The 15,793-nt window shown below is 37.8% G+C and overlaps 1 protein-coding gene across 3 annotated transcripts in view; it reads right to left on the bottom strand.

Moving 5' to 3' along the window:
• The window catches only part of RASGRF2 (Ras protein specific guanine nucleotide releasing factor 2), a 106,066-nt gene extending 90,572 nt beyond the window's left edge, over positions 1-15,494 (bottom strand). For 2 of the 3 annotated variants that reach the window (XM_087715681.1, XM_087715682.1), the window contains exon 1: positions 14,569-15,494. In XM_087715681.1, the coding sequence (XP_087571807.1) occupies positions 14,569-14,853 (285 nt within the window). In that variant the 5' untranslated portion in view covers positions 14,854-15,494. Of the gene's footprint in view, positions 1-14,164; positions 14,324-14,568 lie in introns of those variants that run through there. The other variant, XM_087715683.1, reaches the window with a different exon arrangement.
• Positions 15,495-15,793: the final 299 nt, after the last annotated feature.

Here is a 15,793-nt window from a genome sequence, read left to right as displayed (position 1 = left end):
TCATCAAAAAGTACTGCTGTGCCTGAAACTCAACTAGTAATCTTAGTGCCTCCAGGAAGTTCTGAAATTCCAACCTGACCATCTTTCTCAACAAACTGCTCCCAAAAGAGAGGGTGGAGATTAGACAAAGGTGTTTTTAAAATCTATATGAATACAGTCCCTTCAACATAATATTTCATTATTGGATTGTTTCTGTATGTATTTCATTGGTATTTTAAATCTACATTTTTAAACTTTATATTATCTTTTTGTTTTTTGTTCTTGTTTAAACTGTATAATCTCTTTATGTTTTACAATCTTTGATAGCAACTTGACTGTAAAACAGGAAGGTGGGGTATAAGTCAAACAGTTTGACTGATTTTCATTTTGTTCCATTCTTTCTCCAAAGAATTCAGGGTGGCATTTATTCCCCAGGCACAAAAATGTAGCTAACTCCAGGAAAAGGAGTGATTGGTTGAAGATTGTTTATTCAAGCTCTCCTTATGAAAAATAAGATAAAATAAAAACCGCACCCAAAATTCCAGTGTAATACAATTCTACTTTATCCTCGGCTTCCTGAGCAGATAAGCAATTAGGAGCCAGTTATATAAAAGAGCAATATTTGAATAACTAGATAGTTCAGAACTAAGGTCCTACAGCTCAGACATAATAAAATTATATCTGAATTAGTTTGCAAATGAGCTGCGTCCTTTTGTCAAGTAATCTAACAATCTCAGAACACAATTTCTCTTAATTGCCAATAAAACTTCAGAAAAAAAACACAAATGAAGGTTACACTTCACCAAAGCAACACAGGGAAAATAAAATTTCAAAACAGGGGAGAATATCTGCAGACATTTACCTGTATCTTCATAGAATATTCAAACAAAAAGCACACAACAATATCATAAGCAGATGATAAATCCCCATTTATCCAAATCCTATCAATAAAACAATATCATCTTATGGGATCAGGGAAGTATTTTTCCTAACACTGTACTTGCCTTTGGTATAGCATCACCTTCAAGATCTGTATGGTCTCAACTCTGCTATCCTTTAGGAACCTTTGAAAACCTGGTTCTTCATTTAGGCACTAGAGTGAAATTACTTATGATTCTAATAGGAAGTCATAACTTTACATTCTGTCTAATTCTGGAACTGCTATTTTATCATCTTGATTTCTTTAATTTAGAGTCTTCGAGAATGGGTGTCATATAAATAAAGTAAGCCACCTTGGATAGCTTGCAAGCCAATGCAAATGAATGAATATGATCAGTTTACAGATAGGAATCCAAACATATTGTGAAACTATTAAGTAGTGGAACATTCTTCATGTTAAAGTTGTAGGTGCTCCATCATTGGAGATTATCAAATAAAGATTGGAGAACCATATATCTAGAATGATCTGAGGCAGGTGTAGGATTCTATCTGTTTGGACTGGTTCGGGTGAAGCGGTAGCTCTGAAGATCAGCTGGAAGCGAACCGGTTTGCTCCCACTAGCAAGTGGGCCCGCCCGCCCGCCCCTGTGCTTTACCTACCTTTATCTTCACAGCTAAGTCACGCAGCAGAGTGGATTGCCACGCCTCAGCTGTTTTCCTTTTCAAGCAGTAATCCAGAAGGTAAGTCTTCTCTAAACTGTTCACACACGCACAGCGAACCGGTTGTTAAACCAGTAGGATCCCACCCCTGACCTGAGAGTTCCTGTCTGGGCTAGAAGAGGTTCCTTCCAACCCTGTGATTATATGATTTTCTGAATCTCCAGGAATATTGTTTATTCTACAGTTCATCATAAAAACATGAAATCAATAAAGAAAGTTGAAACAAAAACTATTTGCTTTATTCTCTAAGGGGAAATTGATCTAGTCTGTTTTCTTAGCAATTTCCAGTACCATTAACTACAATGTTCTTCTCGGCTAGTTATTAGTAGTGGGATATTAAGGCAATATATTACAATGGTGCCATTCCAAGTAAATAATGGATTGCAGAAGATGATATTGGGGAATTATTGCACTGCTCTTTGACAACTAACTATCTTATCAGGTTCATTAGGATTCTATTTTATCCCTAGAGATTTTAAATATTTCTGTGAAACGACCTGAAGAGGCTATCTGAGAATATGCGCTTTTGTCATCAATATCAAGATTACAGTCAGTCCTATCTTCTTTTTTCAACTAACACAAGCAAAACAGTTGATGCTCCAAACTGATGTGTGAGCAGTTAATAGACCGGATGACAGATAATAAACAAAACAGCTACCGTTTATAAATTGTTCCCTAGTTCACCACAATTACATAATGTTTTCTCTGTTCAGGAGGGGCTTTGATGCCTAAGCATTCCATTTTACTGGAATGGTAGGCTTAGATAAATGTTTTTCAAATTTGGCAACTTCAAGATGCATGCTAGCTGAGGAATTTCGGAATTTGAAGTCTCTGCATCTGAAAGTTGCCAGGCTTGAAAAACATTGGCTTAAATCTATCATATAGTATTTATCTTAGACCCACATTTTTTCAGTGCTTCAAAATGTCTTTTAACACCTTAGGCGGATACACTTGGACAAAGGCAGTCTCAATTATTGTCACTAAATACAGTGTTAGAAGGGCCAGCTTGGGGACAGAGCTCCACAAAATCTGTATGTAGCCAAATCAACACCGATGATGGCATAGAATCAGTAAATCATCAATAAATAATTAATCAACCAGTGTGCCCATGAACAATTCCTTTGAGATTCACTCATCTTCCTGCCTCTCTACAATCTCCAATATTAACATATCATTTAGAATACCTACACAAATTCCAAATCTATATCATCTATATCACAAGTCCTACACATCCTTGAGTGAATTCCAATGTATCTTTTGCATATGAACATGACAATACTAATATTTCATTTATTATTTCTTGGAGTTTACATGACACTTCGATGCATCAGGAGTTTGACCAGCTTATATTCCCTTCTTATAATAATAATATTAAATAGGAAAATCAATATGACAAAATAACAATACTAACAAAAACTAAATTACAGGTGACTATACCGACCAAGGAAAATTATTGTTCGCTATTTAAGAAAAAAACACTTTATAGTAGCTATTAGAATGAGTCTGATTAAAATTTTAAATTTAGCTTGAAATTATATTACAAACTACAGTATTACCAAAGTGTATACTGTTCTGTTTTTCTTAACATTTTATTTCAGCTGCTCTTCCTTAAATAATTCACTATGTTAAGTAGCAATTTGAAAAGCTGATAAATCTTGATAAATTTATTTTAAAAATTCTGCCAGTCTGCCTGTACATACTGGACCATAATACTGAAACCAGTTTGAGAAATTCTCTCCTTCTTTCATGATCTCCAATTTCCATTTGCAACACTGCAGCATCACAAAACATTTTTTCTCAAATATAATATGCCTATCATATTCATTACATACATTAATATTTGAGCTTCAAAAATCCAGGAAGTCATTAGATAGCAGCAAACTGATATAAAAAGCGTTAACTCTTGTGATCATCCATCTTTGTAACCCACATATGTACACCTACAATAGGCCCCAAGTGATCTTGATATTGTAGTTAAACAGAGATAAACAACAAAATGGTTTTTATAGTACCTATTTTAAGCCGTTCTCTTGCTATATGTAAGAATAATTTTAAAATAATTTAAAGAGAATTTAGAACAATTATATTTTAATTTTTAGTTCCAAATATTAGGAAAAAAAGCACTTTGTTGTCTAAATTTCTGCTTCTCTTTTACATTACAGTGTATCTTGGAGGAAGAAAAGTGTCAATTTTTTCTTACGAATCTTTTCTTCTGCAACTCCTAAAAATCTATCTCAATTTTTCCAAGGTGGATTTCAAGAACATAGGGGACACCCAAGAGAATGATGAGTATGGACCATCTCATCAATCTACCTGTAAGAACAAATATTATAGTTTGTAACATTTTGCTCCATGTAACATTAAATCTAATCAAGGATGTTACAAAACATTACAGGATTTCTGCAAATCTCTGCTGGTCTATGGCCGAATAAAGATTGATCGACTATCAGCAAACCTACCTGAAACTATCCTATCATTCATTGTACTATATTCCAAGGAAATGTGGTATATTTTATTACTTTTCATTTCATATTTTTATTTTTACTCTTTCTTATACTTTACTAATCTTTATATACAGTGTTATAATATACTCAACTACATAGTCCTAGTCTTTGTCTTACAATCCTAATTAGGACCATAATTGGTATTGCTAACTGACATGGCCATAAAGCATGACATTATGTGATCATGTTACCTGTGCAATGGTAATTCTGGCAATCCCAGTTGCCATTTTTAAACAAGGACCACACAGGTTGCTAAGAGAGGATCTCATGTGATTACTACTTCAAACTCATTCCTGCTGGTTTCCCCATTGACTTTGCTTGTCAGAAGCCAGCAAGGAACATGGGAAATTGTGATCATATGACGACAGGAATATTGTGGTGTCCATAATTACAAGGACCTATCCTAAGTATCCTTCGTTCAATGCTGTCGGAACTTTGAACAGTAACTGAATAATTGTCATAAGTCAAGGACTACCTGTATAAGCATTAACCTACAGTTTTAGTGGCCTAGCCTGGTTCAATAAACCAGGATATTTGTGTTTCATGCAGTGATATGCAGTCCTTTAACACTTTCTATGATCAGGCTGAACAAACTATGCAAACTATAAATTGTAGCTGACAAGGCACTATAGTGTGACACTCTCCAGCCACCCATAGCTCTCCAACTTTTGTAACATATAAACAAATAGACATGTTGTTCTTTGTAACTTTTATAGGACATTATTCTTCTTACTAGACAGCATATTCTCCATTAGGAAAAAGATACTGCTGAGCTTAACAGAGAAAGGAGACAGATAAAAGAGAAATGAAGGAAGATGGAGGTATAATGCTAGCAAACCAAAGATGGACACAGAATTTGGTAGTTAAAGGTTTGTTCATGGGGACAGGCAGGTACAATCCAGGGAAGAGTGCTAAAGAAGAAAACCTTTCGCGGAATGTTTCTACCTAGGCTGAAGAACAATGGCCAACATTCTGCTAGAAATGTAAGAGCAAATGGAGTTCAAGAGAGAAAAAGAATGGCAGCTAGAGTAACTATTTCTTACTTGCCTTTAAGTGGGAATTAGGATAGAATTTGCTAAATGAAAAGGGGAAAAATACAAAAGAGTTGCTGATCTGCTGTGTCTTAAATTAAAATCTCAAAAACTCAGAACCTGTGAAATATGGATAATTGTTTCCAGATTAATTAGGATTCAGAAATTGAAATTAAACCATGGCTTCATATCCTTTTTTAGAAAACATTAATCTTAACTTTCCATTCTAACTAGACCAGAAAATGCTGATAATTGCAGTTAAGGCGTTTCACTTATGCAGAGCAAAGAGCGAAGCAAGAGAAAATGGAAGGCAGCCAGGTGCTTGAAAGATATTTTACATATCAATTTTTATCTTAATATATCATTTGTTAGAGACATGGTGGCTCAATGGCTAAGACACTGAGCTTGTCGATCAGAAGGTTGGCATTTTGAATCCCTAGTGCCGCATAATGGAGTGAGCTCCCATTACTTGTCCCAGCTTCTGCCAACCTAGCAGTTCAAAAGCATGTTAAAATGCAAGTAGAAAAATAGGGACTACCTTTGGTGGGAAGGTAACAGCATTCTGTGTGCCTTCATGCCAGCCACATGACCACAAAGACGCCTTTGAACCATGCTCTTTGGATTTGAAACAGAGATGAGCACCGCCCCCTAGAGTCAAGAACGACTAGCATATATGTGCGAGGGCAACCTTTACATTTATCATTTGTTGCCTCAAGAATGTCCACAAATTATGGTGTATGTTTTTAATGGCCAAAAATCCAGGATCCAAAACTTGACAGCCTTCAAAGATCAAAATTAAGTAACCCCGTAATGGGACATGATACGTAACTCCTTTAAAGGACAAGGACAGTATATAGTAAATCTTATTTCCTGTATGTGTGTGTGTGTGTGTGTGTGTGTGTGTGTGTGTGTGTGTGTGTGTGTGTTATATATACATACATACATACACACACATATACATATATATATATATATATATATATATATATATATATATATATATATATATATATATATACACACACACACACACACACACATACATACATATACATATACATATACATATACATACATACATAAACAAACCTACATTTACTGTCTTCCAATTTCCTTTAAGTTAATTTTAAGAGATTATATCAGGTATAAAGATCAGAACTACATGTGAAGTTCTAATTAAACTGATTTATTACTATTCATGTCGATGCACAGATATCTTATTCAATTAACTGTTAGCAGGAGTGGGTTGCTGGGGGTTCGCAGGAGTTCGGGAGAACCTCTAGTTAAGATTCTGTGCAGTTCAGAGAACCCCCAAATCCCACTCCTGGCTGGCCCTGCCCACCCTGCCCGGCCCCTCCCAGGAGTCCCCATATGGTGGGTGCCATTGTCCTTGGTCTCATGGATCTCTCAATGGCTTTTGATACCATCAACTTTGATATCCTTCTGAGCCAGCATTGGGATTTGGAGGGGAAAGTACAGTTTTGCAGTCACTTTCCTCCTATTTCTGCAGCTAGTCAATATTAATAAGAGGGGAGAGGTCAAACTGTAGGTTCCTGTACTGCAAGGTTCCTCAGGCATCCGGTTTGTGTCCTAATCCTATCCTCATTACCATTTAAATGAAACTCATGCAATTGGTACAAGGGCCATATTGAAGACCGTTTATTACTGGCTAAGAATAATCGAGATGGAGGAAGGGAAGTTAGTAAAAATAGCGCTAATGGAACAGATTATCTCAAGTAATAAAAATAATTGGTTATCAAGAATTTGGTATTCCTTTAAACTGGCAGTAGCACGATCTTAGGCAGATCAGAACTTGGATTACACAGAGATTTAAGAACATAAGTGCACAATCAGACATTACACAAGTGTCAGCAGCAAAAGTTTGCCCCTGGTTATCAGTAAATTTTAAAATAGAAAAATATTTAACTTCGCCTTTATCTCCCGTCATAAGGAGATTTTTTTTTTCCAAATTGAGATTGGACCAACTTCAAACAAACATGCTTTGGGGCAGGTATACGGGGGGATCCCTGCAAGTGAAAGAGTCTATTTATGTGGGACGCGGGAAATAGAAACAATGTCCCACGTACTCAGATTTGAGGGAACACCAGTTGGGTAGGATCTTTTATACCAGCACCGCTAAGTCTAAAGAGCGCTTTTTGCAACATTGTTTGTTAGGTATTAATTTGCAGTTGGTGAAATGAATTGCCAAACTTACTGTAAAGTTGATGGAAATAAGGACAAAGTTGGTGCAGCAGAATGTGATAGACTGCAGGAAAGACCCCTTGATGGGGTAGACAAAGGGGTGACATTGTAATATAATTTCAAGCATATTTAATTTGTATCTTAAATTATTGCATTCTATTCTGATTGTATTTTAAATTGTATTTTATTCCATTTACATATTAAATTGTTGTTTATTTCAATCTCATTTTAAATTGCAGTTTTTGTCTCTGGAACTTGGTATTTTGATATGGCCCAAGGGCTAATCAATGAAGATTGATTGATTGATTTAAATGAAACCTCTGGGTGAAGTAATTTGCTGGCAACGTGTGGAATCTTCAGTGTGCTGATGATACCCAGTTATACTGTACATCTCCACCCTTCGCCAAGCAGCTAATGCTATCACAGTGTTCACCAAATGCCTGGATGCTAAGAGGGTCTGGATGGGGAAGAACCAAATTTGATTCGACCCTGGCAAGATGGAATAGCTTTTCCTCCTTCTCCCCATCCCCCATGCCTGATCTAATGATATGCCATCACTGACTCTGGACATGGTTGCATTCCCCTGCATGGAGCAGTTAAGCAATTTTGGGAGTGGGGTCATTCTAGACTTACAGCTATTGATCAATGAGCAGCTGGCAGCTGGGGCTAGAGGGGTCTTTGCATAGATTTATCTTTTACATCAATTACATCCTATCCTGGATTGGGAAGCTTTCCAGTCATGCCTTCATCATCTCCTACTTGATTACTGCAATGTGCTGTATATGGGGCTGCTCATGAGACCACCTGGTCCAGACTGCTGTAACGCATGCTATTCTGGGCATTCCTAGATTTGCGCTTATTATATCCCTGATGTATGAGCTGCACTGGTTCCTAGTTTTTTCCAGGTGCAATTCAAAGTGTTGGGTATCACCTTTAAAGCCATATCTAACATAGGACCAGATTGTCTGTGGGACCGCCTATCCCTGAAGGTATCTTCCCATCTTACAAAAGCTGATAGGGTAGCCATGCTCCAGATCTTGAATATTCCCTCTTGTAGTCCTTAGAAGCATGACTTTTCCATTGCAGCCTTTGCCCTATGGAATACACTCCCTCTTAAGAGGTGACAGATCCTCACTCTTTCAGTTTCCAGATGGTCAGAATATGATGAAAATGTGGTGGGTTGCATCAATGAAGTGTGGTTGTGATGCTAGGTTTTTCTGGATTTGGTTTTAGTTATTATTTAAATATAGTTGCATATATTGTTGCTACTGCTGGGTTGTAAGACACCCAGAGATTGTTTTTTATATTTGACCACTATATAAATGTTTTAATTAAATGAATAAAATGTACTTCAAAGAAGAAAGAAAGAACTCTTCATTATCTGTTTAGGATATTTAATAACATCAATAAATTGTTAAGATAGTATAGTAACTGATAACAGGGATTTTGTGGTATTTTTGACATTCATATACTTCACATCAAATTCCGCGTTCAGATTCTTTGAATTCTTTGAAAATGAAAGCTTATACCCCAGCATGCAACTTTTCATTTTTCATCCTAAACTCTTCAAAATGTATTACACATTGATATACAAATTAAAATGGGATGCACGAACGCATACGCTATAATACATCTGAATAATATTAACTTCAAAGTATAACTATGTAGAAGCAATTAACAAGTACATATTTTCAAGACAAACCTTCTGTTAGTACTCTATGCTTGCAAAATCTACTAATGAAATCTATTTTCACTGATTTCACTGAAGTAAATAAAGTATACTTCAATTTTGTAAGTCATGATGTTTCACTATGTTTTACTAGTGCTTAAGCAAAATCTTCTCTATTCAATTTTACCTGAAATTTAATTTAAAATTAGGCTACAGTGGATGATTTTACTTCTAATTAATAGAGCTTAGTATTGGCATATAAAGCAGAGAATGCATTATATAATATATTGTGCTCAAAAGAATTACTGCAAAATTACCACTTTTGGAAATTAAAAGATTTTTTTGTTTGCTTGACTGCCTGCATTTGCCAATTCAGTATTGTTTCTGCAAATCAAATATTTAATCATATTATACATTAGTATAACTTTTAAATGTTTAATGATACTTGAGATATAAGACTATGATATGAAAAATTAGATAGAGTTGCAATGGCTATATTATGCCTGTTGATGCAAAATGTTATCTATGCTCTCTTTTCTCCCATATTTAAAACCAATGAAGAATCAGATGTTTCAATACTTTACTGAAATGAAATAAACTTCTGGAATAATTATGAACCCCAGAATCCAAATATCCAAATGTATCACAAAGCTTCTCACAACAGAAATCACAACTGAAATGGATAACTTTGGTATTACTGTGTTTTCCCAAAAATAAGACCCAACCTGAAAATAAACCCTAGAATGATTTTTCAGGATGTTCATCAAATAAACCCTACCCCCCCAAATAAGCTCATTAAAATCATCAACCAGATGGACGCATTTAGCACCATATTTCCTCAAAAATAAGATCTAACTGGAAAATAAGCCCTAATGCATCTTTTGGAGCAAAAATTAATATAAGACCCAGTCTTGTTTTTGAGGACACATGGGTAGGTACTTATCTTGATAATTTCAATGTCTGAAAATTTTTGGAAGATTCAGTCTTAACATGTCTAGAGAATGCTATACTGTTACACCGTGGTTACACTGTCCCACCAGAAATTTTAATCCCATTTTATATATCATTCTAGAGTTTCTTCTACCTCAATATATGTTTATTGCTTTATACATAGAATACACTAAATACTTGCATGCACTATAGGTATTTATTGCAACAAAATGATGAAATTGTAAGGTAAAACGAATTGTGACTGTTAGCTACTCAAAAGCCAGCTAATGTATCATCCAGTGGTAGATTTGCAGCATCTACTCCTTATTGGAAACACTGGGTTCTCTTTTACTTAGGTTGTACTCAGGTTTAACCAAATAACAGAAATGTTAGGATCTATGTGACTGTGAAATAATGGTTCCAGGGCAAGTCATGTTAGAGAATGGCAGCATAGAATAAAAAAAAACTGCACTCACATGTAGAATAACAGGAGGCATGCTTGTTACTTTCACCAAAGAGGTCAGTCATCCTCTACTCTCCATACTGTAATGAACTGATAATTTGACCTGTGCTACCTATATCACCACCTCAGATCACCAAACATTGTACTGCAGTGAAATACAGGAAATACAGGTGAAATAAATTCAGGTCTAAAACATAAAACATATTTCCCATTAAATATATTACATTTATTTTTATCAAGATTTTAAGCACATGTATCTCTTTAGCCAAAATTAACATAGAATTTAACAATTGACATAATTAAATATAATTAATATTGTTTGGAGTTGGGGTTGGGGCTAAGACTAAAGGGAAAATGAACTGACCAAGCAAGTGTGTGTCTGTCTGTGTGTGTGTGTGTGTGTGTGTGTGTGTGTGTGTGTGTGTGTTTAGATCATGCTAACTAAGCATGAAACCATTTATGCTTAAACCTGTTACAAAAGTAGAAAAACAAAATACCTCTATTTTGAAAACATTCTTCTAAACCATCTTGATTTCTCTAAATATATCTAATAATGTTAACTGTCTCTTACTGGAACAGCTGAACATTTGTTTTCTGGCATGGTTTGGGTATTTTATATAGTTAAATTGATGGAATATTTGAAGCTATGAAGAATTTATTTCCTATTTTTTTAAATGTCAAAAATGTATTCCTTTAGAGATAATATTCCAATGCTTCCAAACTGACACCTGTTTGATTCTATAAATCAAAAGAAATGAGTGTCTATCATCAAATGCAAATTTGTATTCACATAGGAACAATGCACTGGCAATGAAGATGCCACTGCTGAAGTCTGATATAGCATATAACTAAAATTGGAATTCAGTACTTCTTATTCTAGAAATACCTATTGAACATGATGAAATTTATTTTTGAATAGACTTGTAAAATGGCTATAATAATTTACATCATATTATCACTCATTGAATATTGTCTCTCTTGCTTTGCATCATTAGCAGTTCTGAATGCATAAAATATTTTCCTCATTTTATAAGTAGATCAAGCAAGCTATATGAATTAACAATTTAATTCAATAACCAAAGTATTTTATTGGTAGTTTTAAGAGAGTCTAGAATAGTGCTGTATTGAGTCAAAATATCAGTTAAAATGCATCGTTTCCTAAACTTTCAATTTTACAATAATATTTCCAATTTTTAAAAACTACCATTGCTAATTGCTTCCTATTTGTGAATCTAAACCTGATTTTGAACTATAGCGGTATCTAAATTGAAATATATTCATCTTATAAGCATCACTGAGCTCTTTTGATTCATCATCAGGAAAATTGGACCCATTGTTTCCACACATTATATTTAAAGAAATGCCAGAATTATATTTCAAGAAATAAAAAATCATGATCCCAAAATTCAAATTAATTCAGTAAGGTTTGATAAATTGTACAAATCAGTATACAATCTGTTTTTAATATGCAAAAGTTCAGAAATATTTGGCTTAACTGTGCTTAAACATCTGAAGGCTTACACATTTCAAATACTTGAAACATTTGACATTAAAAGCTCAAGAACTAGTTTCCAAATAGAATAAATCAATTTATTAATCAAATTTATATTGTATCTTTTCCTCAGGATGGCATAAACAGCTCTGCCTCTTCCTCCATTTTTTCTCACAAGAACAATCCTTCCAGGCAGCTTATATTAAGAATGACTACCTCAAAGCCACCACATCATTTTCTATGGCTGAGGATCTCTTTCATCTCTGACTAACACCTTTACTATTACATTTCATGATATGTCATGGAAAACCGATCACTTTTCAAAAGTGGCAGTACACCATTAAGTTATCACACCTTTTTTTCCATTGAAAACCATCTAGTTCCTTGTTCCACACTGAGAGCTGATCAGTATCCCCAGGGGATATAGTACAAAAAGAGGTAGCAATATTTAAAAGCCTTATTCTAGACCCAATCTGGTGTATTTCAGATAAATTGGATTACATCTCTCAAATTTCCAACCAGCATACTTTAGACCAATCTTCTCTGATGTGGTGCCTTCTGATGAGTTGGACTATAACCAGGAATGTACAAAACAACCGCAAAAATGTTCTCACCTCAAAATACCTATTTTGAGTGTTCCAGTCCTGAATTAAAACTCATGTGTTTTGTGTCAAAATAATTTGCAGAGCATACTGTTTTCCAAGAGTGAAATAAAACTTCAGTGTCTTGGCTTGCCAAGAATGACAGTTATGATTGGACCCCTTTTTTCCAAATGTTTTCCTGCTTAGCCAATACAGCAGCTAGAATTGCATTAAACACAGAATTAGATTCAAGAAGAAAGTTGGTCAAAGCTGCATGTCCACTAAATTATTGCTGTTTTATAATAACAACAAAAACTTTCTAAAGGGAAACTAGAGACAAAATGAGTGTTCTTATTATTGTGCTGTATTTCTTTTGCAGACAGGCAATACAAAAGTATAAGTAGAAGTCCTTGGTGCTCTCTGAGCTTGGTTGTTTTCTTACAGATATTTCATTACTCACACTAGGGAACATCATCAGTGCTAGTCAAAATTATGCATACATGTCCTTCATAATCTCTTTCATAAACAAGTATTGCCAATATTCTAAGGTTGTATAAATAGAAAGACTAGTACTGTAGTACTGTACTATACAGGTACTTGACTTACAACAGTTCATTTAGAGACAGTTCGAAGTTACAACAGCACTGAAAAAAGTGATGACCATTTTTCACACTTATGACCATTGCAGCATCCCCATGGTCACGTGATTTACATTCGGATGTTTCACAATTGGTTCATATTTATGATGGTTGCAGTGTTCCAGGAACATGTGATCATCTTTTGTAACCTTCTGACAAAGTCAATGGGGAAGCCAGATTCACTGAAAGACCATGTTCCTAACTTAACAACTGCAGTGATTCACTTAACAAATGTGGGGAGAAAAATCGTAAAACAGGGCAAAATTTCTCACTTAGCAATGTAAAGTTTGGCTCAATTGTGGTCCTAAGTCAAAGACTACATGTATTGCCTTGATATATTGAATTTTGATGTGCACATGCACTGTATGCATTTTCTCATGTCTCTTTGAAAGTTAATGTTATTAAGGAGTTAAAAAGAATCAGGAGATCTCTTTTTTCAGCCAGCAGTCACTGCTATATGCCAGCAAAAACATCAGGAAACAAAACATAATTTGCACCTGTCAGGCAGACTGAGAAAAACAACAGTATCTACCAAAAGTTGGCCAAGGATTTTAAAAACCAAACATTAACACTGATCCCTAATTCAAGGGAATGTTGAAGAGTTTAGCTGCTGTCTTATCCTGTACTCTATGGGCTGAAAAATCTAGAGGCTTTATTTAAAGAGACTGAAAATACCTTCAATTCCCCTGACAGCTTTTTTTAAAGACATGTTAATCTAACTACATTTGTCAGGGAAGAGAAATGTTCCAATTGTTCTCTTGGGGACTCCCCCCCCCAAAAAAAAGTGTTTAAAATCACACCTTTGACTAAATTTCATCCCCACTGTGAGGAGTAAGGTTGAACATTCGCTAAGGTAACTTTCTAGCTACTCTTCTCTGAGATCAGTCAAGCCATTCCAAAATTCGGTGCGACTGAAGAGAAAGAGAAGGCTAAACATTTGGACTGAATGTTTCACGTTGAGCTGTTTGCGCTGCGTTTAAAATTAAAGACATTTTCTGCTTCAAGCACACCCGAACTAATTCGGCAGCCTTTCCAGCGCCAGCTACGCAACTCGGAGGAGTTTATATCACAACTCACCCAGAAGGTTAAATAACAGAATTAACAGAGTTGGAAGGGACCGTGGAGGTCTTCTAATCCAACCCCCTGCTCAAGCAGGAATCCTTTATACAACTTCAGACAGGTTGAGAGAAGCTAGCCGAGAGCTCAAACTTGCAAGCTCAGGAAGAGCCAAACCTCCGTGGGCAGAGCAGCACATATCCCCACCTGCCTTACGACCTCCTTTCCTCCTCCTCCTCCTTTACCCAAAGCGAGAACTTCAGCGGAGAAGACCCCGCGGTGGCCCAGGGCCAAGGCGCCCCGTTTTAAAGTTGAGCCCCTTTTCTGTGCCAACGTCCCCTGACGGGAAGGGAGCCTAAGCAAAGGAGGAGACGGAGAGCCGGGCGGAGGAAGGGGGGAAACCCTAGCGAGGGCGGGGCCGCTACCTGCTTCTCCAGCGCCGAGTCCTTCACGCTGGAGGCGGATGCGCTCTTTGGAGCGAGCGCCCTCTCGCAGCTGCAGCCTTCCAGCATGTAGACGCCGGCGGGCCGGGTGCTCTGCTCGCTTTCGAAATAGAAGAGCATGTTCTGGTACAGGGCGAACCATTTGTCGTGCCAGCGGCTGGTCTCGGCGGTCTTTTTGCTCAGGTAGCCGCGCCTGGTGCCCTCCTTGCGAGCCAGCACGGCGAGGTACAAGGCGTGCCCTTCGTTGTAGCGCACGCTTTTCTGCATGGTGCCTCCACAGCGCCGACGGCGAACCGTCTCGGATCAACGGGGGGGAAGGAGCCCCTGCCGTCAGCAGCGCGTCGTCGAAGAGCAGCGCGGCTTCTCCGGACAGGCGAGGCGAAAACAGACGGAACCCAGAGCCATCAGCCTTTCGGCGGTGGCGCACACCACTGCAAAGCCTCGCGCCGGCGCGCTCCTCCGTCCTGGTGGGGGGTGTCGCCACCTTGGACGCTATTGGAGTCCGGGGCTGTAGCTGAGCTCCTTCGCCTCGGCCGGCGGCTGCTCCGAGCGCTTCAGCCCGCCCAGGGGCGCCGGCAGCATCCTTGTTCTGGGCGCCTTGCGCTTCTTTTCGCCCGGGAAAGTTCTGCGCTTTCCCCGACTACAGCCGCGCCGCGCTCGCTGAGGCGTCCGGACCTGTCCTCCTCTTCCTCCTTCTCCGGCAGCTGATGCCCATTCAATCTCTCCACCCCGACCCCAGCCCTCTCCTCCACCGGGAGCCAGAAAGGAAAATAATCACTCGGGAGATGAGCCGTAATCGGCTTTGAGACCAATTTAAAGCACAAAGTCGCCACCGCGGCCAGTGCCAGAGCGCGGAATAACAACCCTCCCTCGGAGTGGGCGCGCGTTCCCGCTTCTAGAAAGCTTAAACCTCCCTCCTCCTCTTTTTCCTTTTTTTTTTTTTTTTTTTTTTTGCCGCCCGCCTCCGAGAACGAGGGCGTTATCTCCAGACGGTCGAGCCAAGGGAAGGGCTGGGGAGGGTGTGTTGTGGGGCGGGGGTGAAAAAGACGAGGCGAGCCGTGGGTTTTGTCGGACAAAATGCTCGAGGCGGCGTATGGCAGCGGCCGCTTTTCCTGTAGGGAAAGGTCGGTGCGGGCGGGTCCGCGAAGCTTTAGAATGAGGACCTATAAAGTTAAGCGGAGTGCTTTACCCGCTCCTACGGTCCTTT

Source organism: Thamnophis sirtalis, unplaced genomic scaffold, assembly GCF_051295495.1.
Source record: "Thamnophis sirtalis isolate CommonGarterSnake01/CBP01778 unplaced genomic scaffold, rThaSir2_p1.2 scaffold_5, whole genome shotgun sequence".
Taxonomy (NCBI): Eukaryota; Metazoa; Chordata; class Lepidosauria; order Squamata; family Natricidae; genus Thamnophis; species Thamnophis sirtalis.
This window is presented reverse-complemented; position numbering and strand designations above follow the sequence as displayed.